Source organism: Delphinapterus leucas, chromosome 2 (genome assembly GCF_059928025.1).
Source record: "Delphinapterus leucas isolate spDelLeu-1000000601 "Yukka" chromosome 2, BTC_Dleu_Yukka2, whole genome shotgun sequence".
NCBI classification, from domain to species: domain Eukaryota; kingdom Metazoa; phylum Chordata; class Mammalia; order Artiodactyla; family Monodontidae; genus Delphinapterus; species Delphinapterus leucas.
Window position 1 is genome coordinate 66,373,686 of NC_143130.1, and position 26,555 is coordinate 66,400,240.

Consider the following 26,555-nt stretch of genomic DNA (forward strand, 5'->3'; position numbering starts at 1 on the left):
CTGTGTAAGGTTGGAGTGGATGAAACTGAGATAAATGCAGAGCCAAGAAGGCCTAGGACAGTGGCTTTTAATCTTGTGAAAGGGGTAGGGGTTAGTGTTTTTCTGAGCATTTCTAAGGATCATTATTACATTATTTGGGGAGTAGGTTCCAGGAGGAATCCAGGGCATTATTTTGGCTGTGACAACTCAGACTGTGTCTACCGGAGAAAGATCAGTGTTGTTGAGGACTTTTAAACGTAGCTATGGTTGTTATATAAAGGCTTTTATGGATACTAGTGTTAAAAGAGATAATGACTCAATTTGGAGAATTAACTAGAGGTAAAGAATCCAGAAAAAGAGTCTGCTTCTGATGGTGGTTGGCGCTATGGAGAATATTCTAAAACGAACTGACTAGACTGAGTAGCATAAGCATCTGGTCCCACTGTCATCATTTTTGGCTTCGGGGTTGATATAGCATTATGAACTAGAGCAAGAACTTGCTTCAATCACAACTCTCCAGCTGGAGAACAATCATGTCTTATGTTTGTATAGTGCTTTCACGGTTCATTATTTTTAAAGAACTGTGTGTACAAGTGTGTGTACGTGCATGCAAGTATGTCTCTGTGTGCAAGTGTCTGTACATATGTATAATAAAAGTGTACCCATAAATGTGTGCTTGTGTATATGCCACCCAGTTATTAAGTGGTGATGAGATCAATTGTTGTCTACTTTCTACAGGACAGTGACTTGTTACCACCACAACAGTAGAGCCTGCCTTCCTCAGCAGATCTCCAGTCAGCCCCTGACATCTCCCCCTCCCTCCCTTGTCTCCCTTTGTGGCCTCCTAAATGCCCATCTCGTTGGCCTGGGTTCAACTGGTGGTATGGAGGGGTGCTGCCTAGCACTGACCTGGGAGTGTGTGTGACCCACTGACCCAATGGTGAGAACTGACTGCCCAACTCTCCAACTGATCATCCAGGGGTAGATGGAACAAAGTGCAGACCTCACGTTTTCCCGGTGTTTTCCCTCCTACCCTTTTGGTAAATAGAGTGGCTATTTGAAGTTAAAGGAAGGAGAAGGGGCATGGAAACAGTATTACTTGGTGTGTGTATAGGGAGTTTTCTTGGGAAGGAAGGGGAGAGTTAAATAAGGGTTAGAAAAGGAGTTATGAGACAAAAGAGCTAGGTATGCTTGAGAGCCACCTTGGGTAATGATCCAGAAGAGGCCAGCTTGTACTAGAACTTAGATATGCCTAGGAATCAACCTTGACATTGAAATCTTCCTCATGCCTCCCCCACTGGCTACCAGAGCCTCAATCATCATACCCCATACCTAAGAAGGCTAAAATTCCCTACTGCTTTCCTCCATGACACCAAGTCAGTGCTAGACCATGGATACGACCAGATTCAGGAAGAGAGTGAGACGCTCCCAAAGGGTGAGGGGAAGGGAGCAAAGGGATTAGGGCCTCAGTTATTCTATCCCAAGGGACCTCCCATTCTTTGTGGAAACCTGTTTCCCATCCTAACCCCACTCTGTTCCGTGGGATAACAGGGACACAACAAAGGGTTGTATCCTTATTTCTCATCATTAGGACATCAAAGGCCAGTTCTGGAATGATGATGATTCGGAGGGAGATAATGAATCAGAGGAATTTCTCTATGGAGTTCAGGTGAGATTACAGCCCCCAAAACCCGTGTTGGATGGTCTAAATGTGTGCTTTTCCCTGGATACATCAAGAATGAAAGATTATTTTGGAGTAGAGATGAAGATACAACGTCAGTGTAATCTGAGGATTGTCTTGTCAATGCTGATTTCATATCTTTGCTCTTGCCTGGAACTCATATCTTTCCCAGTGTAAACTACACCCTCTGTACATGGAGGTTACCCATATCAGGGGTCTGTGGTCCGCGGCCTGTTAGGAACCAGGCTGCACAGCAGGAGGTGAGCGGCAGGCCAGCAAAGCTTCATCTGCTGCTCCCCATCGCTCCCCATTGCCCGCCTTACTGCCCGAACCATCCCCATTCCCACCCCCACCCTCCACCCCCGCCACCCTGGTCTGTGGAAAAATTGTCTTCCAGGAAACTGGTCCATGGTGCCAGAAAGGTTGGGGACCGCAGACCCATATGTTCTTAGTTGTAAAACATTATTTTCTGGCTATTCCCTCACTAGCCAGCAGGGGTCGTTTCATTCATTAGGGTCAAAATTTTAAAAGATTATTCTGCCAATGATTGTTTAATGCTATCACTGCCTAGGGCATGATCCTGAGCAGGAATGTTGGACTCTAGACAGAACCAATCTGAGTTAAATTCTGTACTCTTCAGTCTGTTCTGAGTTCTTACAGAAGGGATCCCTAAGTGTCCTGGTCAGGGTTGAGAGAAGAAGCTGAGGCTTAAGGATGTGAACTCCTTAAGCAAAGCCTGCAGTTGGTCTCCTAAAACTTCCTAGAGTGGTGATGGAGGGAGACTTGTCTGTCGGCCCAACTATGGCCACCACCAAAAGCCCCTTCACATAAGCAGCTTTTGCTTGTATGTATTGCTGTAGTTTGATATCCCTGTTCTGGATGTTTCGTCATGTTCTGTTTTTCATCTCTTCCCCTCTGTCTTTCCCCTCCACCATTTTTCCTCCTGACTTAGGGGAGCTGTGCAGCTGACTTATATCGACACCCACAGCTTGATGCAGACATTGAAGCAGTGAAGGAGATCTACAGTGAAAACTCTGTATCCATCAGGTGGGACTCTACTTCAGGGACGGCAGGGGACTCAGCCACTTCTTTCTGAGTTGTTAAAAGGATAGAGGTTTTTTCTTTATGGTATGATAGGGACGCGGGTGGTCAGTGGACCTTGATAAGTTTTGAGCTTAATGATGGTGGGAGTTGTTGGGAATACTTGAGGTTGGCTGACAGGAGTAAGTAGGAGAGTATAGCCACTTTTCTTAGAAGTTCCCTCGTATCCTAGACTCCTCTAGGCTGATAGTTTCACCTTTGAGGTAAGAAGGGCTTCTGGCCTGGCAAAGGCCCAGATCATAAAAGTGGCTTCAGGCTGTAGCTAAGAACCTAAATACAGAGCTGCCTTCCACCCTTCCCTCTCCCTTATCCCCAGGCTCAGTTCTCCCTCCACCTCAGTCTCTGTTCCCTTCTTTCTCCCTTAATGAGTCTCACTTATGGTTGCCTGTATCTCTGTAGAGAATATGGAACTATTGATGACGTGGACATCGACCTGCACATCAACATCAGCTTCCTCGATGTAAGTGGTGCTGGTACCTGCCAACGGCATGTCTAGTGGGGCTTGTGGATTTTGCCATGTAGGCCTGGAGTCTTGTTCCTGACTGCTGTATTTGAAGCACATATCATTCATGCCTGTTTTTCCTAGATCCTCAGCAGACAGTGCTGTGTGCATGTGTGTATCATATAGCGAAAACTTCAAGTCCATTCCTCTCTGTTGCTAAACTAGAAACTATTGACCTTACTCTTGTAGGAGGAAGTTTCTACAGCCTGGAAGGTCCTCCGGACAGAACCTATTGTGTTGAGGCTGCGATTTTCGCTCTCCCAGTACCTTGATGGACCGGGTAAAGGCAGTGACTTTGGGCATGTGGGTGCTCTGTGTGTGGTCTCATCCAAAGTCCTAAGTTAACTGAGGTAGAGAAAAACTAGGAGGAAGACCTGTTGGTGTAATCTGTAGGCCATTGGTAGGAGCTTTTCAGTCTCTTCTCACTGGTGTCTTCATACCCTATTGCCTGATAGTCATGCCTTAAAGGCCTTTCTGTTCCCAGATATTACTTATTCCTCCCCTTCCCCTCAACTTCCAGTATAAGTTGAGGCTATCTGAAATTGGTCAGACAGTTCCCAGAATCTACCCTCTGCCTCAGATATTTCCCTTGTCCATCATTATTGTTTAGAGTACCCTTAGAATCTGAGGAAGCTAATCCACTGAACTGGGGCTTTAGACTCCCAGGAGGATAGACATGGATACATAGTAGGAGCTTTCTCTTCTCTTTGCAGAACCATCAATTGAGGTTTTCCAGCCATCAAATAAGGAAGGATTTGGGCTGGGTCTTCAGTTGAAAAAGTAAGAACTTTGATCTTTCTGGTTATGAACATTGAGGGAAAGAGAAATGGACATGTGGATGGACAGGCAGACTCTTGAATGTTTCCTTCCAAAAGTGTATTTCTGAGATATGCCCAAGAAAGACTAAAATAAATTTGGGGAGCCAAATTTATGGTTAGGTAAGGGAGCTTGTGTTTCTGGGGTATCTGGCCTTGAGGCTTCCTGGAGGTGAGAGGTGAAACTCATCAGTACTTAGCATTTAAGGAAACGTGCAACCCTGGAATTAGAGTCATGCTCATCACATTTCCTCAGAGTGGGGCTCTAGGATTTCAGACAGTTTTAATTTATTGAATGTGTTGAGCACCTTGCTAAGTATTTGGTATACAATACTGAGAAGTAAACTCAGTCAAGTTCCAAATAGAGTCCAGTGGATACATGTTCTAATACAAGTGAATATGTAAGATTTAGAAAGAACACAGAGGAAGATGTAGGTGTAACTCAGTCTGGTGGCAGGTGGATGAATGAAAGATGAAAGGGAGATGATTACTGGTTTTCAAGGATGGATAAGAGTTGCCCCTGTAGACAATGGAGTAAATAACATTTGCAAGGGCATAGTTATGTGAAGCAGCATGTGTGTAGGAAGCTTCAAGTAGTTATGTATTGCTAGTAAAATGCAAGGGGAGAATGGTAGGAACTAAAGTTAAAGCCAGAGAAGCAGGAAGGAGTCCAAATCAGAGAGGATATTGGGCTTTTGGGAGCATTGAAAGGTTTTAGGCAGAGAAAGGACATGGTCAGATTTCGTTTTTAAAAAAACATTCTAGGGCTTCCCTGGTGGCACAGTGGTTGAGAGTCCGCCTGCCGATGCAGGGGACACGGGTTCGTGCCCCGGTCTGGGAAGATCCCACATGACGCGGAGCGGCTAGGCCCGTGAGCCATGGCCGCTGAGCCTGCGCATCCAGAGCCTGTGCTCCGCAACAGGAGAGGCCACAACAGTGAGAGGCCCGTGTACCGCAAAAAAAAAAACCATTCTGGTAGCACTGTGCAAAATAGGTAGGAGGGATGAGATAAGAGACCAGAACTGTTTTAATAGGAGGCATTTGTAGAAGTCCATACATGAGATGATGAAAGCCTGAACCAAAGTACAACTGTAGGTAGGATTAGAGATGAGAGATAGACTAGAGAAATTTGCAGGGTTTAAAATCAATAAGACTTGAAGAATGATTTGGGTATGTTGTATATGATAAGAGCCAAGGAATAGTGGAATATTACTCTTAGGTTTCCAGCCTAGATGTCTGGGTAAATTATAATACCGCTCATTTATATAGGGATTTGGAAGAAGAGCACGTTTGTGGGATGAGGACAGATAGTTAGTTCCATTTTAAACATGTTGTTTAAAGTTAACTTTAGGATATTCCAGTGGAGATGCTCAATACAGAGTTAGATGTGTAGATTTGATACTTACAAGAGAGGTTCAGGTTGAAGTTATATAGCAGTGTATGGGTGAGACTTGCACCCAGTGTAGAATATGAGATTGCTAAAGGAGAGCATGACAGAATGAGAAGAAAATAAAATCAAGGGCAGAACACCCTTTAACCCAGACAAAACAGCAGGAGTAGGTAGAGGAAGAAGAAACACTGAAGGTAGGTCAGAGAAATTGGAGAACAATGGGAAGAGAATAGAGTCAGAGAAGGCAAGGAGGAGCGTTTCTACAAGGAGGGCCAGATGCCAGAGAGGATGAGTAAGAGGAGAACTTAGGAGTTTCTGTTGGATTTAGCATCAGGGTGAGAGCAATTGTAGTGGAGTGGTGAAGGTAGAAACCAGAATACAGTAAGTATTCTGGAGAAGTGAGTGATTGGCAACAAAACAGAAACAATAAGTGTGGATTAAGAAATTTGGATGAGGATATAAGGGGAAGAGGGAGAGGTAGCTAGGCTGAGGTAAAGAAACTTGAAACTTTTTGTAGACTTCAGTAAAGGAACTGACAGGAGAGGGGGATGATTGACAGATCAAGGTCCCATCAGGGGCTGAGATCTAGAGGACAAATAGAGCAATTGATCCTTAATAGGAAGGTCACCTTGTCTCCAGAGAATGGAGGGATCAAGTAAGGGTAGAAATGGAAATGGATTCTGTAGTAGGGTTGCAAAATTATGGAAGATGATATCTCATGCCTTCAGTTTTTTCTATTGAGAAGAGAGATTATCAGTTGTAGGTGAAGTTAGGAGCTTAAAGAAGGTGATAAGGATTTAGAATAATAAGGTAGAGTGATACTAGAGAGAACTGATCAAGGACAAGTGAAAGGACTGACAAGACTAGCTGAGGGCGCAGCCCAAGTTGGAAACCATAAATTTGGGGATGTAATGTTTTGCCTAACAATGTCATACCCTTCGTGTCCCTTGTCCTTTTCTTCACTATTCATAAGGCAGAGGGTGGTACTCACCACTTCTGTTCCACGTTCAGTATAGCTCTTCTTGGCAGTAAATTGCCAGGTTCACAGCCTTTGAAGACTCACCTTTGAGATCTCCCTCTAAAGGCAAAGCATCTAAGAATTTTTCTGGTCCATTAGACTAGGTAAGGGAGTGGGAATTTACCCACGAAGGTAAAGAGGTACTTTAGGACAGTACATTTCCAGGTGCTAAGATTATTATCAATGGGGTCTTGAGACACACCTTCCCCTACAACAACTAGCTTTGCAGTCCCTGGGTCTGAATTTTAGATTAGTTGCCTTTCATAGTCCTATTTCTTGACCTGGGCTTCCCCTGCCTGAGCTTCTCTAAGCCTGTCGCTCTTTAATTCTTTAGGATCCTGGGTATGTTTACATCCCAACAATGGAAACATCTCAGCAACGATTTCTTAAAGACCCAGCAGGAGAAGAGGCACAGCTGGTTCAAGGCAAGTGGCACCATCAAGAAGTTCCGAGCTGGCCTCAGCATCTTCTCACCCATCCCCAAGTAAGTTTCTCCATGAGCTGATTATCTCTAATCACTGTAATCTCAACTGAGCCTCCACCCCACTTTCTTGATTATGTAAATTATTCTATCCTCTTCCTAGGTCCTCTAAATTCTGTACCTTTAACTACTAATACCACCCACATGGTCCTGTCCCCTGTGTGTCTTTACCCTTCTACTCCTGACCCAGTAGTCATATCTCATCCTTTATGTAAAACACAGTACCTAGCGCATGGTACATGTTTGGAGAAATGTATGCTAATCTCTCCATCTTTACTTTCTTCGACACTTATCCTTATTCCCTATCCTAAGGAGGCAGAGTCAGAGCTAATAGGCCCCAAGTCCTTGCTCTTATGGAAGGGCACATTGATTTATTACCTAGGTTCTGGAAATAAATATTGCCCAATTCTTTGATCCTAGGCCTACATTTATCCCCCCTGGTGCCTTCTGATCTTCCCAAAGGCAAATACAAACCCAGATTTGTAGTTTTCCAGGTGCCATTATTGACAGACAGGCAGACATTAGGCTCTTTGGGGTCCAACTAGTTCTTGCCTAGTAGTTTAATCACACACACACACACACACACACACACACACTCTCTCTCTCTCTCTCTCTCTCTCTCTCTCTCTCTACGTGAAACAGGCATCCTCTCCAGGGTATCATTCCTTACCTGGCCTAGATGCTGCAGAGAATGACCTAGGCTTTGCCTTTGCCTGCCCTTCATGTTCCAATCTGAAGAACACATAGATAATGACATAAAAATCAAACCAGTTGTGTAGTGATCTACTTGCTTTGACAGTTTGATCCAATGGAACTTTCCTCAGATATGAGTTGCTCTTTGGCTTAGGTCATTTCATCTATTCTTATCTCCAGACCTCTTCTTTTTTTTCTTTTTTTTTTCTTTTTCTTTCCGGTCATGCCACATGACATGAGAGATCTTAGTTCCCTGACCAGGGATCAAACCCGCACCCCCTGGATTGGAAGTGCGGGGTCTTAACCACTGGACCCCCAGGGAAGTCCCTCCAGGCCTCTTCTAGTGCTCATACTGAATCCTCAGGCTCATCACTTCTCTTTGCTCTGTGTTCAGGTCTCCGAGTTTCCCTATCATACAGGACTCCATGCTGAAAGGCAAACTGGGTGTACCAGAGCTTCGAGTTGGACGCCTCATGAACCGTTCCATCTCCTGCACCATGAAGAACCCCAAAGTAGAGGTGTTTGGCTACCCTCCCAGCCCCCAGGCAGGTCTCCAGTGCCCCCAGCACGTGGGCCTCCCTCCCCCAGCATGGACCTCTCCTTTGGTACATGGCTGAGGAGGGTTTGACTTGGGTGTCAGAGGGTGGGAGGGGAAATGTGGGAATACAGCTTCTCAAAATGGGGTGGGGGTCTGGTTGTCCAGGCATCATAAACCAAACCTGGGCATGAATCATGAGTGAGTAGAATGGAACACATTTTTTAATAGTTGTGAACTTATATCTGAACAGTCTGGCAGGCTTCTCTGATAGTATGTCATGAAGCAGAGAGTCTGGGGTTGGGCATCCCACGGAGATGTCATGTATGATTTTGTTAGGTTGTGGTTAGGACTTGGTAGTCAGCTACTTTACAGACCTATTCCACCTACCTTGAAGGGGTTTAAGGACAGGTGAGTCTTTTTTGTTTTGTTTTGTGTTTTTTGAGGTGAGTCTTTTTTAAGAACCTTGGCAAAAATGTCTGAAGGTCTTCTCTGCAGCTTGGGGATTACTTAGACTGATCAGCGTTAGGGCTTAGCTACTTTAAGAGAATTTTAGGTAGTGGGCGTGAGTGAGGTCTTTCTAGTCACCAGCTTCATAGGAGGTTCACGGAGTCTGTCTTTTTCCTCTCATCAGGTCAGTGGTCACTGCAAAAACATCCCCACTCTGGAATATGGATTCCTTGTCCAGGTAATCAAGTCCAAAGGTTCATTCCAAAGCCTTTTCCCCTGTTTTCTGACCCATCTGATCCCCTAACATCTCCCAGCTCTTCAGTCAGTTAGCAAACATTTCCTGAACTGTTCTGCTTCCAGAACTATACTGAGTGTTGTGTGGATAGGAGAAAAGAAGGCATAGCTTCCACCGTCAAGAAGCTTATAGCATTATTGGGAAGACAACGCTTATAGACCACTTATGATCAAGTGCCAAATGAGACATTGCAAATGTTAAGTGCGCTGGTGCCAAGATGAGAGAAGGATTGACACTGATTTTCTTATGATCCCGCACATCCTTGCTCAAGTGGGCTTCACTTTTCCTCACAAACTTTCACTGCTTAGCCGCTTCTGGTCATTTGCTTCTTTTTAAACCCTCTTTATTTTCCAGACATGGTTTCACTTTTTTTTTTTTTTAATTTATTTATTTTTATTTTTGGCTGCCTTGGGTCTTTGTTGCTGTGCACAGGCTTTTCTCTAGTTGCAGCAAGCAGGGGCTACTCTTCGTTGCGGTGTGCCAGCTTCAGTAGTTGTGGCACTCGGGCTCAGTAGTTATGGCTCGTGGGCTCTAGAGCACAGGCTCAGTAGTTGTGGCGCACGGGCTTAGTTGCCTCGTGGCATGTGGGGTCTTCCTGGAGCAGGACTCAAACCCGTGTCCCTTGCATTGGCAGGTGGATTCTTAACCACTGTGCTACCAGGGATGCCCCATGGTTTCACTTTTGCGTCTCCATTATCTTTGTTCATGTCATTCCCTCCACTGACCTTTCTCACTATATCTGCCTATTGGAGTCAAGTCTCAGATGCCAGCTTTTCCATAAAATCTTCTCTGTTACTTGAAGTGTATTAGCTGGAAGTGTGTCTCCTCTCATTGAACTCTGTTGATGCTTTTTGTTTTATATAACACTGATGTGTCAGGTACCATATGCTGCCTTGAATTGTAATTAATTTGTGTACATACCACATCTTCTCTGTTGGAGTATGGGGTCTGAGAAGACAGTCTTTTATGTTATTGAATAATCAAGGAGACCTTTCACTGAGCTAGGTGCATAGTAGGCATTCAATAAATCTGCATTAAATGAATGAATAAAAGCCCTTGCATGTCCATTTACCATCCCAAAAGTTTGTGAAATGGGAGCAATTTGATTTATACACAAAGTATACATGGTTGCAAAAGCCATGTTAAGACAGAGTGTATAAAAAATACTTTAGGAAAAAAAAAAAAAACTTTAGGGGCTTCCCTGGTGGCGCAGTGGTTGAGAGTCCGCCTGCCGATGCAGGGGACACGGTTTGGTGCCCCAGTCCGGGAAGATCCCACATGCCGAGGAGCGGCTAGGCCCGTGAGCCATGGCCACTGAGCCTGCGCGTCCGGAGCCTGTGCTCCGCAACGGGAGAGGCCACAACAGTGAGAGGCCCACGTACCGCAAAAAAAACAAAAAGAAACAAAAAGAAAACTTTAGGATATTGCTGCATGAGCTCTGGGTTTGTGCTGTCTTCCCAGCACAGAGTTTTATCTATGGTCTTGATCAGTTTACAGGCTGATTGTTCTAGGTAGTTAAAATGGCTTCTCAGGCATCTGATCATGGACTGAATACTCACTTGTCACATGGGGGCAATCTGTAATTACTACAACTAATGTTAATAGTTTGATTAGTACTTGTTTATAAAATACTTTCACAGAAATCATCTTTTTACTCTCAGTACCTTTGTGAGGTGAATAATATCCACTTTGTAAATGAAGAAACCAAGGCTCAGGTTAATTGACTTGCTGAAAGTTATATATGGTACTAAGTAGTAGGGGGGGAATCTTAACCCAGGTCTTCTACCATGGCTGATCTTATTTTTATTATACTATATAGTCTTAGCTCTAGAGTTAGGCTATCAGTTTAACTAAGTGCAGGATCCAAGAACAGATTCTACCTTAGGCACAGGGCTGGGAGGTAGGAGAGTAACTGGAAAAGAAGTTCAGATTATTTCCTACATCTGGGTCTGGGCTTCCAAAAGATAAGTAGAATCTCTTCTCTCCTCAGATCATGAAATATGCAGAGCAGAGGATTCCAACATTGAACGAGTACTGCGTGGTGTGTGATGAGCAGCATGTCTTCCAGAATGGGTCCATGCTCAAGGTATATGCCTCTATTTCGTGACCCTCTTTCTTGCACCCTTAGCTGAGGCCCCTTAATTCCTCATCTCTCCATTTTTCCTTTCTTCCTGGATCTATGGTAAAGGTAGAATTCTGTCCACACTCCTTGAGACTCTAGAAATAATTGTTTTTCTCAGAAAGCAAATCTCAGCAGTCCTGTTTGGAAAGATGAGGATATGTGAATATCAATCTAGAGTTGTCTGAGGTCAGGCACCCCTCTTGCACTATGATACCTTCTTATTGGACACCTCCTGCCACCACCATCTCTTTAATATGTCCATTCAGCCAGCCGTCTGTACTCGTGAACTGTGCGTTTTCTCCTTCTACACCTTGGGAGTCATGTCCGGAGCTGCAGAGGAGGTGGCCACTGGAGCAGAGGTATGGGGGAGGGAAAAGCTGCTGGGGAATTGGGATCAAGAAAGGCTGGGGAACACAGCAGTTTCACTGCTTGGAATTTAATCTCCAGAAATGCTTTTCTATGTAAGGATGTTCACTATAGTATAAAAAAACCCCACCATAGTGGGTTTTTTAAAATATTTTACTTATTTATTTTTTGGCTGCGCCACGTGGCTTACAGGATCTTAGTTCCCCGACCAGGATTTGAACCTGTGCCCTGGGCAGTGAAAGCGCAGAGTCCTAACCACTAGACCTCCAGGGAATTCCCTAGTATTGTTCATAATAGGTTTAAAAAAAAAAAAATGGATACAAGCCCCTCTGTACAGAGTCCAGTTAAAGAATGATGGTATGTCCTTTGCAGTAGAAATTTTTGGATAGAAAATTATAGCATATATAAAAAAGAAAACACAACAGTATGTATAATACAATTCTTTTTTTTTATTGCCTATATAATAAAATAACAGTTTCTGTAGGGAAAATATCTGGAAGAATATACATCAAACTTAGCAGCAGTTACCTGTGAGGAGTGAGATTTGGGGGCAAGGGGATGATTTTTCTCTTTTTTTAATCACTGTTTTAAACATTGTTCTTGAATTTTTATAACGAGGTTATATTTTCTAATGAAAAAGTCATAAACATTTGTCTTTTTAATTTTATTAAAATGTAGTTGATTTATAATGTGTTAATTTCTGCTTTAGAGCAAAGTGATTCAGTTATACATATATATACATCCATTTTCATAATTCTTTTCCATTATGGTTTATCAGAGGATATTGAATATAGTTCCCTGTGCTATACAGTAGGACCTTGTTGTTTATTCATTCCATATATAATAGTTCGCATCTGCTAATCCCAAACTCCAAATCCATCCCTCTTCCACCCCTCATATTTGCTTTTAAAAAGAGAAATGCTGGGCTTCCTTGGTGGCGCAGTGGTTGAGAGTCCGCCTGCCGATGCAGGGGACATGGGTTCGTGCCCCGGTCTGGGAAGATCCCACGTGCCGCGGAGCTCCTAGGCCCGTGAGCCATGGCTGCTGGGCCTGCGCGTCCGGAGCCTGTGCTCCACAACCGGAGAGGCCCGCGCACCGCAAAAAAAAAAGAGATAATGCTGAGAACCTCCAGAAGGTAGGCCTATGCTGGGTACTGTGTGACTCCCAGCACTGGGAAATCATTTAGCTTTTGCCCCCTTTCTCTCCTTTCTCTTAAGGTGGTGGATCTGCTGGTGGCCATGTGTAGGGCAGCTTTGGAGTCCCCTAGAAAGAGCATCATCTTTGAGCCTTATCCCTCTGTGGTGGACCCCACTGATCCCAAGACTCTGGCCTTTAATCCTAAGGTATAGTTGCTTGGGAAGAAAATCAGGACTCAGGAACAAAGGTGTTAAAAGACAGTGGAAGACTTTGGGCTGTCATTCCAACAGCTTGGAATAAGGGGACAGAAGAAATGGAGCACTTGTTTCTTGGGAACTCTTGCTTTAGCCGTTTTAGTGAATAAATAACTAAACATAACTAATAATATAAGATAAATAATAACTTCTGAGTTTCTTAGAAGAAGGGGAGAACGATTAATGTTAGTTATGTTATGATAGGGAATAATACAGACTTTGGAGCCAGACAGACCTTGATTCCATTTGAGGTTCTGCTACTCCCTAGCTGAATGGTGTTAGGCAAATCACTTAACCTTTCTGAACCTCAATTTCCTTATCTGTAAAAAGGAGATAATATCTACTGTTATAAAAATGGGAGATAATATATATAAAATATTGTATAAGTTAGGGTTCTCTAGAGAAACAGAACCAATTGGAGATGTTTAGAGAAAGAAATTTATTGTAAGGAATTGGCTCATGTGATTATGAAGGCTGAGAAGTACCAGGATCTGTAGTGGGCAAGCTGGAGATTCAGAAGAGCTGATGGTGTAAGTTCCAATCCAAAATCCAGCAGGCTCGAGATCCAAGAAGAGCTGATTTTTCAGTTCCAGTCTGAAAGTAGGAAAAGACCAATGTCCCAGCTCCAGGCAGGCAGGCTGGAGAAGTTCCCTCTTACTCAGCTGTTTTGTTCTATTCAGGCCTTCAGCTGATTAGATGAGTCCCACCTGAATAGGGATGGCAGTCTCCTTTACTCAATCTGCTATTCAAAGGTTAATCTCCCCTAGAAATCCATTCACAGCCACACCCAGACACACCCATGGCCCAAATTGACACAATTGATGATTGACAAAATTAACCATCACAAGTACCCAGCACAGTGCTTCACTATTACTCTCATTGCTATGTATCAGGCACTATACCAGGTTCTTTACATACGTTATTTAATCTTCAGGTCATCTCTCTGAGGGTAGTGGGAATTTTTATCATCACTTACATACAGGGATACTGAGGTTCTAAGAGGTTAAGTAACTTACCCTATTACTGTCAGCTAGTAAAAAAAGAACTAGCATGTGATTCTAGAACTTTTTGACATTAAATCTGTGTTCTTTCCATGACATACTATGCTGTTTCCCTGGGGCCTAGAATTCTTTTGTACATCTGGCCCCTCCTTTTCATCATATCTTACTCTCCTCCACTTTTGTTCATCTGGTTCTTCTCTTCCCATTGATTCCCCACAGAAGAAGAATTATGAACGACTTCAGAAAGCTCTGGATAGTGTGATGTCCATCCGGGAGATGACCCAGGTATTCTACCCTCTGCCTGTCCCCTGCCTGCCCACTCAAGTGCCCTGTTCTGTTTGAAATTCATGCAAGTGGAGTGAAGATGTAGAGATGCTACTCAAATCCCTCACTGTATTCTCTTTAGTTTTCCCTCTTTAGCCTTCCCAGTCTTTGTTCTCTGTTTTGTTAGCTCTGTTACTCCTATTTCTCACTCCTTATGTCTCTCTCAGCCTTTACCTTTGCTGCTAATTCCTTCACAAGTTGTTCCTATTTAATGTTTTTTCCATAATTCTTAGGGCATTAGAGAAGTGAGGGAAAGACCTCTGTCCAGGGTTGGGAGGGTGAGGAGGGGGGCTTGGAGGTAAGGAACTAGACCCAGGGGCCTACATCTTCTATCCTTCTAGGGGTGGGGCAGCCACATGGAGCAGTGACCATCCTTTGAATCAAGGCTGTCTCTCACCAGACTTCCCCACCCCTCGTCTGCAATCTCTGCATGAATAGACATTCATTTGTACTCACATTTACAGGTGGGCCTCTTCTCAGCAAATCCTATATATCACAGTTCAGATTAACACATAACATACACCCAGGAGGGATGATTTACTTGTCAGAAGGACTGTTATGTTTTATGTAAAGTTTTACCACAGGATTCCTTAGCCTAATCTTTCTGGGACATTGATTTTATTTATTTATTTATTTTGATTTATAATCAACTTTTTAGGGCTGTAGGAATTGCATAAAATGAGGGAGACCCACCTGCATGTTGTTTTGTAAGCATTTTCGGTCATTTTCATATTTATTTATGAGTCTTCCCAACCTGACTGGGGTCCTTGAGGGTGGGAACCCCATCTCCTCTTGGTTTGGTATGGTCTTCAGTGCCTACCTTGCCCTGGGCCCCTGATAGTCTGTGGAAAGTGGGAGGGTTCCCATCTCTCCTGGGAGATAACCTTACGGCCATTGTCTTACAGGGCTCATATCTGGAAATCAAGAAGCAGATGGACAAGCTGGATCCCCTGGCCCATCCTCTTCTGCAGTGGTATGAGTAGAGTGGTTCATCCTTTGGCGGGTGGGGGAGTGGGGCATAGTATCAGACACGGAGCCTACACCTTCTCTTCGAGGTGGTTTCAGCACCTTTCCCAAGGTTATAGATATTATGGCTGCTCTTTCTTGGGCTTTACTGATACACCTGCCCTTGACAGGAACTCAGATCCTACAAAGAGCCCACAAATGCTAATGTGATGTCTCAAGTTCTCTTCAGGTGTTTCTTGTTTCCCAATAGGTTTTTGAGTGCTGCTTGCATGTCGGAATTAACACTTCATTTCAGTTAGGGTTTCTATGCATGCAGAGAAGTCTGTCTCCCTCCTCTGTGCCCTTTCCATATCTCAAGCCCTTCCTTGTTGATGTGGACTGTCCAGAGCCTTGAAGCACTATTATTACTCCCTTCTCCTAGCAAAGGTTCTGACCTTTCTCTACTTCCCTCCACCCCTTGCCCTCCCTCCCTGATCTTGATTTCTGTTCTCTTGATTTCTCTTCTCTTTTCCTGACATAGCTTTCCCCTTCTAGCTTACTTCCTTCTGTCTAGTCAGCCTTTGACATTAGTACTTTCTCAATGCAACATGCTCCCTCTTAGTATGAGGAATGACCAGGCATAGACCATCCAGGATGGCATCACAGGTACATGAGTGAAGCACAAAAGAAAAACACCATGTCCACTATAAGAGATAATACTCCTTTGCTGAGCCCTCAACAGTTTATGCCTTTGTTCTCTCCTATCCTCTAAGTTCAGCCTACATATGGCCCAGTCTGTCCCCAAATCCTCAGGAAGTTTGTTCTAGTTTCTTCTGTTCTTTTTCTGCAGCTCAAACAATAGCTTTCCATTCCCCTCATCTCTGAGAGCCTTCAGCCTTCCTTTGAGCTCAGGCAGGATGGCTCCTGAGCCCCAGTTGTAAGTTTCTAAATCCCAAGTGTAAGTTGTCACCATTCTAATACAGACCCTACCTTTCTAACTTTTTTTGGTAGCTGACCTCTTGTGCTGACCTTTTGTTCTATCCTTTTCTCTCCCTAGATGTAGCAGCCCACCTCCCACTTCTCTCTTTCTTTCATCCATTGTGTTTACCCAGTAACTTGCTGGTCCCTGGTCAGTAACTTCCTTTTACATTTTTATACACAAACATTACCACCCACAGGAATATCCAGATAGTGTCCTGGACTCAAACAGCCCTGGAATCCTTGCTTGTTCTCCCAGGGGTAGAGCAAGGCTGCTACTTTGTTCAGGATGGCCTAACCACACACTTATTGTACCTTTTTGTTTTTTCTCTGTTTTGTCCTAGGATCATCTCTAGTAACAGGTCACACATTGTCAAACTACCTCTCAGCAGGGTAAGTGACCATTCTCCCTCTAAACACTAAATTTCTGGTGAGGGGCAGGGAGGGGCTTCAAACCAGCTAGCTGAATTGGTCCTAGACCTGCCTGGTTGGGCTTGTCTCAGTAGTCTTTAGGCCTACACATATTTCCTTTCTTTGGGGTCAGTGCAAGCCTAGTTTGCTCCCTTCCCTCCCTGATCTCCATTTCTGCTCTGTTTTCCTGACCCCACCCCCACCCTGGGCAGCAGCTGAAGTTCATGCACACCTCACACCAGTTCCTCCTGCTGAGCAGCCCTCCCGCCAAGGAGGCTCGGTTCCGGACCGCCAAGAAGCTCTATGGCAGCACCTTTGCCTTCCAGTGAGGAGTGGGGCGGGGCTGGGGATGGGTGCTGGATAAGGCAGAAATAATGTAGAGGGATGGGAAGGCAAGTTCACTTGAGGCATATGAGTTTGTGTTATCTATGTCCATCAACCAATCAGTCAACAGATACTACATGCTATTGTGGTAGGTGCTGTAGAGGATAAAGATACGTAAGGTATGGTCTTTACTCTCAAGCTACTTGTGATGTAGTTGAGGAGAAATGACTTTTACATATAAAAATATGTGGTTGAAGGAACAGATTATAGCAGGGATAGATTTGAAAGCTACTTTGAAGGAAATCAGCAATTTATGCCCAGTTGTGAGAGGAGAGAGAGAAAAAGAGAGATTAAAGGTAACTTAAAGGGAGTTGGTGGTACCCTGTCCTTAAAAGAGATATGAACTCATTACTGGAAGCCATATTTGGAATCAGTGATAATCGTGTTGAGTTTGAGATGAATTTGTTTAATTTGAGATATCAGGATAATAGGCAAATGAAAATATTGAACCAGCAGTTGAGGATTTAGGATGGGACTGTTTGAAGCGTGGAAGAGAAGAGGAGACTGTATATTAAAATGTAAGGGTTAGCCACACACACACACATCTTGCATGCCTGTGACTATATCCATGTGCATATCCATTGCTAGGTTTATTTGTGTCCATCTTCATGTCCTGTGAGTGTGAGAATGGGTGGGAGTGGCAGTCTTGGAAGTGCTCCTGGGAACCTCATTCCATGAGGAGACATATATTCTACCCTGCCTTACAGTGGGTCCCACATTGAGAACTGGCATTCGATCCTGCGCAATGGGCTGGTCAATGCATCCTACACCAAACTGCAGGTGAGGCTGTGCCCCTTTTCCCTTTCTCTCCACCCCCCTCCCTGCCCCACTCAGTTTTGAAATCTACTCTAGAGTACTCAACTGTTTTTGCCTCGGTGTCCTCAAACCTAGCCTCCCGTGAGGCTTCGCTAGGGAGGAAGTTGAAACTATATGTATAGAATGAACGTGGCTGTTGTATTTTGACCCTAGCCTGTGTTTTTTGGTGTTTTTAGGAATGGGCATATAGCTGTAGGTAGAAATAATAAATTGCTGATTGCAGCCACTGTGATAAATTAACTTGTTAGGGCTTTTCAATATATGTGACTATTCATTCAGATAGTTGATATAGGAGACATTTCTTTGCCCTGCAAGACTCCAAGGAATAGTTATTGTTCCTCCTCCTGACTGCCTGTTCTGCATTCCTTTTTGGAGGGTGGGGATCTGCATATATACCAAGGCCTAGGGACAGGAGCATGTCTTCTGAGGAACTGACTCAGTGGCTCTGCCACTCCTCACTCTCCAAGGCATCAATATCTACTATTTCACAGGCAAAGGGGTTAACTTGCATCCACTTTTCAGCCAATCAGCTTTTCAAGAGTAGGTGCCTAAAGTTATCTGAGCGAGTGAGAAGATTAAATGGAGGGACAGAGGGCTGGATAAGCCTTGTGGCTGCCTAATACACAGCCATGGGTGGGCCCAGGCTCATATTGCTCATCCTGGTGTTTCCCTGCAAGCTGCATGGAGCAGCCTATGGCAAAGGCATCTACCTGAGCCCCATCTCCAGTATTTCCTTTGGATACTCAGGTAAGAAATAATCTGTGGTCACATTGACTCTATTTACATTGCATCCATTTTGTGAATACATAATCCTATGCTGTCTCCTCTTCCATTGTGGACACTTGGTCTGTGTCAGCTCTCTCCCCAATCATGGATACATAATCTTTCTCTGTTTTCTCTCATTAGGAATTTAGATTCTTTGCAAGTTGAGGCAAACTATCTCCCTTTCTCTTAGGTATCCTCTTCTCCATGGGGATGGTTTTATTCATTGTGGGGCCTTGGTCCTGGGAGTGGGTTAAGGAATAACTGGGAAATGAAACTAGGCTCTTCGGAGAACACATTTTTGGTGTTGGCATTAGCCTGTCATTATAGATTGTGTGTGTGCACACCACGTGCATGCGAGTTTATATATGAATGCACTTGAAGGCTTGAGCCCCTTCCACTGGCTTACATTTCTGAAGACATTGTTCTCCTTGTCAACCACCTTTTAAAATTTAAACTATGTATAATTATACACTATTATATTAGTCACGTTGAATGCAAGAGGAAGCATTTTATTCCAAAGATAAGGCATAAACAATGTCCAGATTCTAGTCAGGAGATGAGTTCAGCTTCGTCCAGCTCAGAAAACGAATCTGACTTAGCTCTCTCATTGTTTCAAGTTTATGTCGGAGTTCCTTTTCAGTCTTCTTTTGTTCTTGTTCTGTATAGTTTCTATATAAAAGTGAGCCACCATATAGTTGCATGTCTATCATATGAAGGGGCCAGTGCTAGATTTTTATAAATTACTATTTAGTATTCTCCATTAATTGTAACTGTTATAAAGATAACACTTAGTTCCAGAATAACAGAACTAGAAAAGTCTCTAACGACAGAATAAACCAAACAAAGTAGAAGAAAGGAGTTAATATAGGTAAGAACCAAAATCAGTGAAATAAAAACAGGTACAATAGATAGGCTCAAAAAAGCCAAAAGATGATTCTTTTAAAGAACTAACAAAACAGATAAACCTGGCTAGATTGATTAAGAAGAAAAAGAGCACAATTAAATAATATTATGAATGAAAAAGGGAACATAACTACAGATAGAGCAAAATTTTAAAAGCTAATAAAATTCTGTCAACTTTATGCCAGTGATTTGAAGACTTTGTCAAAATTGATAAATTCCTAGAAAAATATAACTTAACAAAACTGATTCAAGAAGAAATAGAAAGCCTGAATAGCTCTAAAATTGTAAAATACATTGAAATAGTAGTTTCAAATTTGCCACAACAAAACAAAAAACTTACCAAACCCAGATAATTTTTTTTAAACATCTTTATTGGAGTATAATTGCTTTACAATGGTGTGTTAGTTTCTGCTAAACCCAGATAATTTTACAAGTGAGTCTTAAGTCACACTTTCAAAGAACAAATTATCCCAGTCTTAAACAAAATCACCCAGAGAATAGAAAAAGATGGAACTACAAATCATAAAAGATTGGTAAATTTGACTTTATTAAAACGAAAAGCTTCTGTTCATCAGAAGACACCTTAAGAAAGTGAAAACGCAAGTTACAAATCAGAAGACATTTGTAACACATACAACTATAAAAGATTAGTAATAAAGATGAGTTTTAAAAATTCTTACAAATTAGAAAAAGACAACCCAATAAAAAAAAAAAGGCAAACAGCATGAACAGGCATCTCACTGAAAAATTACCAAAAAATATGAGCAGCTGCTCATCCTCTGTTAATCAAGGAAGTGAAAGCAAGACCGTAATCACTTACCATGTAGCATCTACGTGGATTGGCAAAAATTTAAAAATCTGATAATACCTCTGATTGTACCAGAGGTTGCAGATAAGCAGGATCTGTTTTATCACTTACGGGAATATAAATTGGTACGACCACTTTGGAAAACATTTGGTGTTAAATTTCATAAAGCTGAGAAATTTTATCCTTGTGACCCAGCATTTTCATTTCTGCATATGTGCGCCCAAAGGTGTGTACATGAATGTTCAGAGTAATATTGTTTGCAACAGCAAATCTTAGAAACAACCCAAGTGCTCATCATCAGGAGAATGGATAAATACATTTTAATATATTCTTACAATGGATTATTATTCATCAATGAAAATGAACCAACAGTGGCATTCAGCAACATGGAAAAAATGTTGAGTAAATAATAGTTGAGTAAAAAAAAAAAAGGCAAGCCCAGAGGACTACTGTATGATGCCTTTTTTATGTTGCTCAAAAATTAAAATTAGGACTTACCTGGTGGTGCAGTGGTTAAGAATCCGCCTGCCAATGCAGGGGACATGGGTTCGAGCTCTGGTCCGGGAAGATCCCACATGCCGCGGAGCAGCTAAGCCTGTGCACTACAGCTACTGAGCCTGCACTCTAGAGCCCACAAGCCACAACTACTGAGCCCATGAGCCACAACTACTGAAGCCTGTGCGTTTAGAGTTTGTGCTCTGCAACAAGGAAGCCACCGCAATGAGAAGCCTACACACCACAATGAAGACCCAATGCAGGCAAAAAATAGACAATTAATTTAAAAAATTAAAATTATTTAGCTATGTGTGTGTGCATGATAAAACTAAAGAAAAAAATAACTCAAATTTTGGGATAGTGGATACCTCCCAAGTGGAGGCCGATAGTTGGGATAGAGTTAGGAGCACTTAGCTGTAAGTCACTGTTAATGTTTTAGTTCTTGGATTTCGTTCTTAGGTCTGTAGGTATTCATTGTCCTATTAAATAAATGATAGTGTGTTGTGAACCAAAGGTTATGATTAATCCAAGAAGGGTAAGGGCCCAGTGAATATGTATTTATTGAATGTGTGAATGAATCTTATTCTTTGTGCCTGGGGTCCACAGTCAGGGTGGGATCCAGGGTACTCTTTTGGCTTTGTCTAGGTTCCACAATTTTTATCTTTGTCCCAGCCTGAGCCTCCCTCTAATTAAGCTCTAATTCTAAGTAGTGAGATCCTCCTGGCTTTTACCGCCCACAAAATTCTTTCTTCTTGTCTGTTTTCTCCCTGTTCTCTCCCTCTCTCCTCTCCCATTGGCCTTTGTTTATTACTGAGTGCCTGAATACCTTTAGTCATTAGATGGAGCCAGGAATCTCTATTGACTTCTTAACTTTCTTCTTCATGTACTGATAACGTAAAAACATCATATAGCACCATCCTTCTCCCTCCAAAGGTCGATTTGATTATAGATACAAAATACCTTATGCTTTTACTACTGGAATTATAGGTCATCTTGTCCAGTCTCTTATTACTTTACAGGTAAGAAAGTAGATACACAGAAAAGTTAAATGACTTTCTTAGGGTCAGTCACACAGATCTAAGTAGCAGAGTTAGGACTGGAATCCAGTTTTCCTAACTTCTAGGCCAGTGTTCTTATCATTATATTGGATTCACAGGGTACGCTTTGCTTGAATGACTGATTCTGAGCGCCCCATAGATATGTGAGAGTCTCTGATACTGGGTGAGATGTGTGTAAATGTCCAAGTTATTTTAGTTAACTCCAGCATTTGGCCAACTCTGTCTTCTTTGTATGTTTCCTTCCACCCCTTTCTGCTCTGGTTTTCTCTATTTTTCCTCAGGGTATCTGTAGCCTAGTGACATTGGGTGCCCTCTGGGGGTCATTGTAAATAGAGAGCATTCATTTGACTAGCGGAGCCCCTAATGACTTGGCCACAGTGAGCAGGTTAAAATGAGGGACAGTGGGAAAGGAGATGGTAAACTCCATCTATGTGTTTAGTCGTGTTTAGAAGCTTCTCACAAGTGTATACTCTGGACACAAAGCAGATTATTCTGGGCTCCAGGTTCTCAGGGTGTCTGGTCTCAGGGAAACTGACAAAGATGATTGGGTCATTATGGTCAGGACAGTGTGCAACAGGATTGGGATGGGACAAGATTTGGATTATATCATAAGGGCCATCTCTAAGACCAGCCATAGAAATCAGATTGTTCTCTCTTAACGTCTGGGATAGAACCTAAATGGGAATTTCACTCAGAACCGTGCACTGAAATACCCAGGCTGAGAAAGTCATCATGTTTGGATGCAGAGCTAAACCTAGTTAAGGCTAATGGAGAAGTTGTAAACAGAGGGGTGGTGGGTGTCCTGTAGGAGAAAGAAATTGGCAATTCAAGTCTTGAGGCTCTCATTGCCCTAAATTTTGTTCAGGCAGTAAATCTGTCATGGGGCTTCAGTGTGAGTGCATGGTGAGTTGACAGCCTGAGCAGTGAAGAATGTCAGTCCAGTGGTTATCATCCCTACTTCTATACCATGGCTATCACAAAACCAAGACTTGCAGCAGTGTGGAGTTAGTAATAATAGAAAGTTCCAGGGTGGACTGGTGAGATAAGTGCCCTGCTTATGGCCTGCAATGATAGCATCATTTCCCATCTTCATCCGTCTCCCTCTTGGGTCTCATGGTCTCATACACAGACTCATTCCTGACTGTGATAAGGCTGGGCCTGTGATAAAGCTGAATACAGAGACTGAAGTCCTAATCATAGGCCAGAAAGAGTTGGGAATAGGGGCACACAAGCACTGTTGCACATCTAAGTAGGAAGAACCCAGAATGAATCTATAAATGTTATAAACAGGGCTATTCAGTGAGGGGTAAAGATGGCGGAGGATTTATGAATTTAGATAGGGTGAAAATGAGTGAATTGGCACCTCTTCAAGTCTGGGAGGACTTTCTGAAGGAAGCAGGACTCTTCAAGGTAGTTGCCGTTGTGGTTACCTGTGGGAAATTATTCACCACTTAACTGCCCTGCTTTTTCCCTTTTCTCTGAATGACCCTGGTCAGAGCTTTTTATGTAACTTTGAACTAGAGCAGATCTGACTTGCTCTGCTTGCTTCCTCTCCACTCATTTCACTCAGCCTGGCATTTGACCCGAGGTGTTGATGTCACCACTCTCCTAGGCCCCTCATTCCTGACTCATTTCTTGTGTTACTCCCTGTCTTAGAACCCTTCAGTGATTCCCAGATGTTCTCAGGATAAACTCCATTTGCTTTAACATGGCCTATTAGGCCTGCTTGATCTTATCCTACCTTATCTCTTCCACATCATCTCTCACCACTTCTCTGCCATCAACTAAGCTGGTACAAACTAAGGCACACTGCTTTGTCTTTCCTCCAGGCCTTTTATATCCTATTATCTCTGCCTAGAATACTTCTTCCCTCTTCATTTAGCTAAGTCTTCCTAATCCTGTAGTTCTCAGCACAGCTGTCACCAGGAAGCCTTCTTCAAACCCCGAGGCTAGGTTAGTTCTCCTCTGGCTCACACAGTGCTCTATATTCTCCCCATCATAACCCTTACCATGCTCTGTTGTAATTATTTGTTCCTTTCCTGTAATCTCCATCAGACTAAATTCTGTGACGGCAGATACACTGTTTGCTTTATTCACTGCTGTATCACCAAGTGTCTCTAGCTCAGTGCCTGGCACATAGTAGGCACTCGGTAAATATTTGACTAAGGAATGGGTGAATGAACTGGTTTGTTTTTCTGTGACAGGAATGGGAAAAGGACAGCACAGGATGCCCTCCAAGGACGAGCTGGTCCAGAGATATAACAGAATGAATACCATCCCCCAGGTATTATTAGTTGCCGTTGCTCCACTGAGGCAGGACCCTTCCTCTGGGATAAGTTTAGGCTACAGAGATGGATGGGGAAACAATGGTGGTGGTGGAGGTGGTGGTGGTGGGTGGTTTAAAGATCATTTGAAGGAATCAGATATGTTCTAAGATGAACACATTTCTAGAGTCATCTGTGGCCTCAGTCATAAGTATGAAAGCAGAGACTGAGTTTAAATCCAGTGACATGAAAACGTAAAGATGGAAGCCTGGACTCATCCAGATTGATTATGGAAAGCAAAAATTTCAGGGGGGTGGCTGGATATCCCAATCCCCATCCCCAACCATTACCAGCTAACTAGCCTCTCTAGGGAAAGCTATAACCATCTACCTGGCTCTGCTCTCCTCTTCCAGACCCGATCCATTCAGTCAAGGTTCCTGCAGAGTCGGAATCTAAACTGTATAGCACTTTGTGAAGGTAGGTATCTCACCCAGTCCCTGTTTTTCTGGGTCCCCAACCTTTATTTCTGGTGCAACTTTGGCACATGATCCAGCCAAGGTTGATGTTGAAGCATCGTATCTTCCCTTCCCTGCCTGGACTCTCTGACCCAAGCATTATATGTATAACTTCTGGCCCTTCTCTTCCCAGTGATTACATCTAAGGACCTCCAGAAGCATGGGAACATCTGGGTGTGCCCTGTGTCCGACCATGTCTGCACACGGTTCTTCTTTGTGTAAGTCTAGGAGGGTTCCTTGGGAATTACTTGGAGGAGTGAGGGTGAGAGCATAATGATATGTGACTACTGGGAAAGTCTGTTTCTGTTATCGGAGACTTGTCCCTGGCTACCTGAGTGGAGCTGGCACTGGGACTTTCCCCTTGGAGGATAGGGATGGGTATAGATAAAGGTCTGTTGAGAGGAAACCAGATAAGCTGAATCTCTTCCACCCTAAAGAGTATCAAGAAAGGGTTTTGACTTCTTGGATGGGATGGCCACACCTCTAAATGCAGTTCCTTTGGTTGACATTATTCTGGTATTCTCTCTCTTATGCTCACACTTGCCCTATCTTTGGCAGATATGAGGATGGTCAGGTGGGCGATGCCAACATTAATACTCAGGACCCCAAGATACAGAAGGAAATCATGCGTGTGATCGGAACTCAGGTTTACACAAACTGAGGGGGCCCCAGCCCTCGTACCACCCCCGTTCCCCCAGGATCCACCTGCCCTCATAAAAGGGCTCAGGAGCAGCAACCGAGGCTGCCCTGAGGAATCAAGAGGCCGTTACCAAGGGGCAGGAAAAGGACAGAAGAGGCGGCCTTCATGGTGGAGACTGACCCAGGAACCACTCCACATTTGGATGGCCCAGACTGACTCCCCGATTTTCCCAGTTGACTTCACCCTGTTTGTAAATAAAACAATAAAATGGAAGGTGCTGTGGATTGGATATGATCACTGTGGTCTGACTAACCTTGGCCCAGCACCTGCCCCAAGCCCCCAAATGCGGGTGGGGGTGGGGAGAGTGGAATATCATGAGGGTTGGGACTATTTATGTTGGATGGAGTCAAAGCTAAGTCCATCTAGTATAGTGTACTACAGATCTGTCAACATTTTAGTCAACGGATTAGATAAAGGAAACTTATGCAGATGACACAAACTGAGAAGGATATAGAATACCACTGGTGACTCTTCTTCAAGGTTTAAAAGGACCACTGAGGCCAAAGCAGCTCAGATTTCCTATCCTTAGGACCCCTACGTTCTGCACAAAACCTATCCGCTCTCCCTTGCTCTGTGTCTTGGGGGCTGGGCCCTACTCTCCTCCTCGCAGCTATTTCTTTGGGATAAGAGAGGTGGGGGGAGAGCTGGCAGGTGCAGGAAGCAGGTTGGTCTCTAACTTGAAATCTATAAAGAGATCCTAAGGAAATAAAGCCTCCCTTAATGAAACAAAATCCAGATTCTCCAAGGATAGCAGTGTGAGGGAAGACAGCTGTTTCTAGGAGACCTGTTTCAGTGAAAGCCATCTCCCTGTTGAAATTCCCACTGCCAACCTTCTGCTGGCCTTTAGGCTGTGCTCTGTGTACCTAAAACCCTAAGTAAGTTCTAAGAGACAGGTTGGATATTGCCAAATACTTTATGAGCTATTAATGAAGAAAACAGGAATATAAGCACAGAGACTACAAAAAGCATTAAACAAGCCTGGCTCTTAAGTATAGGGTTTTTTTTGTTGTTGTACGCAGGCCTCTCACTATTGCGGCCTCTCCCGTTGTGGAGCACAGGCTCCGGGTGCGCAGGCTCAGCGGCCATGGCTCACGGGCCTAGCCGCTCTGCGGCACACGGGCTCCTCCCGGACCAGGGCACGAACCCATGTCCCCTACATCGGCAGGCAGACCCTCAACCACTGCGCCACCAGGGAAGCCCAAGTATAGGGTTTTTTAAATTGTTATAGCTTCTTGATGTATAAAGCCTGTGCTAGGCTACCTGTTGTCTTTCATTACCTTCATCCTACCTTGGAGGTAACCTTCTTTGCCTGGGTATCTTACCAGCTTTGTAGTTAAGACTACGAAGCCTGAACTTAACATGGAAGTAC

The 26,555-nt window shown here is 43.6% G+C and overlaps 1 protein-coding gene across 1 annotated transcript; it reads left to right on the forward strand.

Annotated features, from left to right (window-relative positions):
• Positions 1–964: 964 nt before the first annotated feature.
• On the forward strand, positions 965–25,399 carry PARP6 (poly(ADP-ribose) polymerase family member 6). Its single transcript, XM_089904246.1, is given in 22 exon segments — positions 965–1,081; positions 1,571–1,648; positions 2,613–2,707; positions 3,161–3,221; positions 3,453–3,543; positions 3,977–4,043; positions 6,821–6,970; positions 8,055–8,265; positions 8,830–8,883; positions 10,931–11,026; positions 11,329–11,421; positions 12,646–12,771; positions 14,040–14,105; positions 15,050–15,117; positions 16,412–16,460; positions 16,691–16,803; positions 17,570–17,642; positions 18,356–18,425; positions 23,912–23,991; positions 24,385–24,448; positions 24,620–24,704; positions 25,045–25,399. Coding segments are annotated over 22 exon segments (2,010 nt in total). The 3' UTR covers positions 25,148–25,399.
• The last annotated feature ends 1,156 nt before the right edge of the window (positions 25,400–26,555 follow it).